The 5,371-nt window shown below is 52.2% G+C and overlaps 1 protein-coding gene across 1 annotated transcript in view; it reads right to left on the bottom strand.

The window, feature by feature from the left end:
* Nucleotides 1-74: 74 nt before the first annotated feature.
* The window catches only part of LOC104490225 (ubiquitin-conjugating enzyme E2 D2-like), a gene marked incomplete at both ends in the record, with an annotated part of 8,839 nt that continues 3,542 nt past the window's right edge, over nt 75-5,371 (bottom strand). Inside the window, 3 exons of the mRNA XM_010132483.1 lie at nt 75-282; nt 1,160-1,232; nt 2,554-2,560. Of these exons, the coding sequence (XP_010130785.1) occupies nt 75-282; nt 1,160-1,232; nt 2,554-2,560 (288 nt within the window). The remainder of the gene's footprint in view (nt 283-1,159; nt 1,233-2,553; nt 2,561-5,371) is intronic.

The following is a 5,371-nucleotide window of genomic DNA, read 5'->3' as shown; positions in this document are numbered from 1 at the left end:
CTGGCCAGAGCCCTCTGTGGAGCCTCCTGATCCCCCAGCAGGTCCACACTCCTGCCCAGCTGGGTGTCACCTACAGCTGACTGAGGGTGTCCTCGGTCCCCTCGTCCAATCACTGATAAAGATGTTGAAGAGGACAGGCCCCAGCACCGCGCCCTGGGGAACAGCACTGGTGACCGGCCAGGAGCTGGATTTGACTCCAGTCCCCACCATTCTGACCAGTTCTTTACCCAGTGAAGAGGACGATCCTCCCCGCCTGGAGCGGCCAGTTTCTCCAGGAGGATTCTGGGGGAGAATGCCGATTTACAGGCCATCACCATGAGTGCAGCATCGCTACTTGCTGGACAGCAAACACCTACCAGTCTCACACCCCTCATGCTCTGTCCTAAACCAGGCTGTGGTGGGTTAGAATCCATCCGAAGCTAAATGCTTCCTGTGGTAAGTTCTGCCAATCCAGCCACTGCAAAAAATGCTTCCAGATTTCACTGCTCAGCAGTTCACTTACAGGAAGTATCACTCAAAACCACGGAATAAAAATTACTTGGCCAATGATGTGGCTCTGAGCCACACTGCCATATTCAGCTGCTTTGCTTTATTTTTGTTAATTGTTCATTAATCAAAACAATCCTCCCTTCGGCTTCACATCTTTCCCTTTTTATCTGTATTGCCTCAGCCAGAAAAACTTTTTACCTGCGTTACCTAAACTGGTTTAATTTTAACGGCCCACTGAACCCGGCCATTTGGCCTAAATAACTGCAGCAAGGTTCAAGGTTTTCCACCAGAACGCTGCAGATATGCCCATGGATTAGACCAAGCAACACCAGCCACCTCCAGACCACTACGGGAAAACCCTGGAAAAAGGCACCTTCTCAAAGTTTAAGGAGCTGAGTACGCCCTCCCCAAGACAGGCAAGCGACAGTGGTTTACACCTTGTCCTGGGGGACCTGTAGCCAAACATTCAGCCCCAGAACAGCTCTCTGTAAAGCTCCATTTCACTCAGCAGTTGGGTTTGCTCTGTCTTACTTCACCAGCCACACAGCCGCTGTAACTCCAACCGCCATCCCCACCCACCTACTGCGGGCAGCACACGCTTCTTCAGTGGACTTCCCACCGCGGCAACGAGCACAGACCAAGGACCTCCCAACCACCTGGGAGAACCAACCTGATCGAGCGGGAAGTCTGTTGACCACGTGCTTCTGAAAAGGGAAGGGTCACAGAGCAGCGACCCCAGGGAACTCTCATCAAGCAGAATCATCACCGAACACTGAAGAATGCTCCGGCATTGTGCAGTTTGAGGCAAGATCTGATCCAAGTTCCACTGTGACACTTCCCTGTACAGAGAACACCCCCAAACTCAAGGACAGCCTTTATGGAGGCTGTTCCTCATGCTATTTACAGCTCATCAGCAGGTTTAGCTACAGTTTAGCACTGCAGGACCCACCTCATCCCAGCAGTGCTGCACTCCCGCAGCACCAAGGGCTGCCTGCCATTTCCCACGGGCAACTTTGCCTTCCTGGTTCTGCTGCAGCTCGGACTCCGTGGGCAGGCAGATGCAAATTCAGAACATAAACTCCCCGGCTGAGCAGCTCGCTCAGTCAGGACAACGCGAAGTCAACTCTGCCCAGCTCCTGTGGAGAACAACTTAAACCCCCATCTACGAAAACAACTGTTGGCTCCTGCCAATCCAGGAGCCACATCAAAGCTCCCGGAACTCAGAATTGAAAAGACTCTTCAAAAGACCCAAGGCTCCAGCTCCACGTGGAAGGAATAAGCTCTGCAGCCAGAAGACGGACAGGGGAAGGAAGTCAAAGGTGTCTTTGCAATGAGCTCCTGTTGGTGTCAGGAATGACTTTATAACTATGTATGTCATGCAGCAACGACACACCCTGGGACATCCAGAGCACGCAGCTGCAGCTGCAAGGCCGGGCCAGGCTCACTTGCTCTGTCCCATCCCGCTTTTCACCACATCCTTTAACTAACTATGGAGCTTATCCTCAACATGTTGGAAGGCCCTGCCTGGCGTGCACTGAGTCACCTCAGTCCCACTCGTTCCAGAGCTCAAGCTCCCGTCACACCATGGGCTCAGGATCAGAGAATCACAGAGCTCGTGCACTGACACGGAGCAGTCAGGTAAAACAGTTCTGCCACACCTCGCCAAGGTGGTGAGGTCACAGTGACGGAAGCTGCCTGTCCTGTTGACTCTGGGTCAATTCAGCCTGGTACTCTGAGGATTATGAAACATCTCTGCCAGCATCAGTTTGAGCTGTGGGCACCATCTGCCGCTGAGGAATCCTTAACTCCACTTCAGAGCCTTTACCCCGCTGTCCTGCTTCTCACGCCACCTCCTTCACTGATCACCAGCCAAGAGGCTCCCCAGCACAGTCCCCCACAACTTAGATCTCTAGTCCTCAACGCCAGGCAGAAGCCGGACTCTGGGAAGGAGCTCTCACATTTACTATCACCACTCTTGAGTTCCAGGCCCCAGAGCCTTGGAACTTTTGAGGCACACAGTTGTCCCAAGGTTTTACCAGCGCTGACTAATGTTAAGCTGCTAACATTAAAACTACTACCCAACCACCCTCCAACTGACGGGCTCTGGCTGCGTGTGGGCAAGATACATTTGAGCCAATTAAAGCACCTCTGGACTCTGGAGTTAAATCCCCTTTCTCAGCCACAGGGGTGTTTCAAACCCTACCAACGATCACATCCAGTCTCACCAAAACATACCTTCAACCCGAGCAGTTCAGACTTCCTGCTTCAAAGCAGCCTGAATTCCTGCTCCGTCAGTTCAACAATTCCTGGGGATGGGGGAAGTTTATTTTTGCCCAGTGTATCTGGATTGGTTGAAGTTGGCAGGGACCTCTGGAGATCATCTTGTCCTGCTCGAGCAGGACCACCACGACCATGTCCAAATGGCTTTTGAATCTCTCCAGTGTGGGAGACCCCACAACCTCCCAAGGCAACCTCTGCCAGTGCTCAGCCTCCTCACAGTAAAAAAAAGAGTGTTTCTTGCTCTTTAGAACTGTGTTCCAGTTTGTGCCCATTGCCTCTTGTCCTGTCACTGGGCACCACTGCCAAGGGCCTGGCTCTGCCACCTCTGCACCCTTCAAGTATTTACCGATATTGATGAGAACCCCCCGAGCCTGCTCTTTTCCAGGATGAACAGCCCCAGCTCCCCCAGCCTGTCCTCGCAACAGGAGAGGCCCCACCCAGTCCCTGCACCACCTTCACAACCCTTCACTGGACTCTCCAGTACGCCCACTCCTTCATGTTCTGGGGAGCCCAGCACTGGACGTGTGCTCCGCACGTCTTCACAGAGCCAAGCAGAGGGGCAGGCCCACCCCCCCCAGCCTGCCAGCACCGCTCATCCTCCTGCAGCCTTCTGTGAACAAGGGCAGCATCTGGGCAGCTCCACAACGAGCTGTGTTACAGTCATGAGAGCTCGAACACAAGAATCGGAGTTCCCCTGGGAGCATAACTCACCGCACACGGAGAGACTGACCTGTGCTACGTGACAGTCACATCATACCCCCAGGTCCTTGGGTATGTGTTACCACAGGCAAATGAAAAAGCCAGGACAGACAGAAGCCACCTTACTGGTCTTGAAAGCTGCACCATGAGGATGAGGCTCATTTCGGTCACTGGGTCCTTGGGACTTCCCAGCCAGGAAGTCCTTATAAAGCCATTCCTGAACAGCGCATTCACCCTGTACTGCGCACAGGGGAGCCCGAGCTCTGGCACAAGCGAGACCGAGGTGACTCGCTGCCACGTGCCCTGCAGAGCCTTCCCACACACTGAGGATAAGCTCCATGGTTAGTAACGGGAGACAGTGACAACACAGAGCACACGGGCCTGGCCTGGCCACATCCTTCAGCTCAGCCTTAACTCTTATACATCCCTTTGCCAAGTTCACCAGAGGGTGGGACTGTCCCCAAAGCAACCAACAACAGTATTAATCATGTTACAATGCTCCTGTTGAAGGCACAGGGATTCCTGTTGATGCAGACTTTGAGATAACGTTGTTCATGTTATTCTAAGCATTCTGCTTGAGCTTCAGAGTTTAAATTAACCACTGAGGCGTGTTTCAGACTGTATTTGGAGACCATTTATTCTACAATACGTGTTAAGGAACACTTACCCCAGAATCACTGAGACAAGCACATCAGCTCTGAGCCACTCAGTGCCATTCTGCCCGTTCCTCAGCACTTGTCTTAACAAGTCCACGAGGGACAAACATTTGAACACAGGACAAAAGCCCAGGCTGCTGGTCACCTCCACTCCTGGAGGCACCACCAGTGCTAACAGCCCTGTGAACTGCTGACAACAGCCCTACCAGCTGCCTCAAGAGCAGGAAGCTGCACGTGATGAGCTGTTTCCTAGAAGGGCTGTTTCTAGTGCTTTCTACTGAGAGAGAAATTGGAGAAGACACTTTATAGCTGTGTCCTAGTTCTCGGCTCGCAGCTTTTCGATCCCAGCAGCATCCCCTGTCAAAGGGCAGCACAATCTCAGGAATACTCCAAGAAGCCCACACTACAACTCCTAAACCCCTGCCTTGGAAGGGGTGTTGACATCACACTTGCGTTTTAAGTCTTCCACAGCTTCACGCTGACTAACCTGTGTTCTACGTCTTGGTAAGTAGCAAGTTACCTAAACCAACAGCTTCTCCGACCAGCCAGATGTTTATTCTTTGATAAGGCTCAAAGAGTTACTAGAGAGCTGAAACAGCCCTGTAGTTGGTAACACCACAGTTCTAACCCAACTGAAAACAAGATCTCCACCCCAAAAGAGTCAAGTCACCTTTGGGGGATTTACTTACACTTGTGTAACAATGGGAATGTTTCTTCCAAGCATCAGTTCTCGCTCCTGAAGTGGAGCTCCGTGTTCAGACAAGACTCCAAAAGCAGATGGAGATGTTAAAACCAAACCACAGCTGTACTGGGGCTGCAGAATGCACACTATGGTGGATTTTGTGTGTGATTGAAGCTGAAAGGCATTAATAGTCCACCTGATCAGCCTCTTAAGTTCTTGCCCCATTTTTTTCCTCCTGTCCTAGTTCCAGCCTATCTCCTGGTGTTCTCACACATGCTGGCTCTCCCCACTGCCTCTGCAGCCATTTAGACACTAAACCAAAAGGAAGCCACGGCGCCACGTTATGCCTTCCCCAGCACCAGCATTCTAACCGTCACACGGTGACGTACTCAAAGTCCTGAGCGCTAACTCAGCACTTCAGACAGCAGCCACTTCCCAACGTTTGTAAGAAGAGCTGTGCCAACCCAGTAACCATCTTCCCTTCCCTGTCACCTTCTCCTCCCTTTTCACCTCACTGAAGACTCTTGGCTTCGTGCACCAGCAGGTTCACCGTGGTCAAGGGACC

The sequence above is a fragment of the Buceros rhinoceros genome, unplaced genomic scaffold, assembly GCF_000710305.1.
Source record: "Buceros rhinoceros silvestris isolate BGI_N320 unplaced genomic scaffold, ASM71030v1 scaffold16863, whole genome shotgun sequence".
NCBI classification, from domain to species: Eukaryota; Metazoa; Chordata; class Aves; order Bucerotiformes; family Bucerotidae; genus Buceros; species Buceros rhinoceros.
Note: the sequence above shows the minus strand (reverse complement) of the source record. Positions and strands in the feature narration are given on the sequence as shown.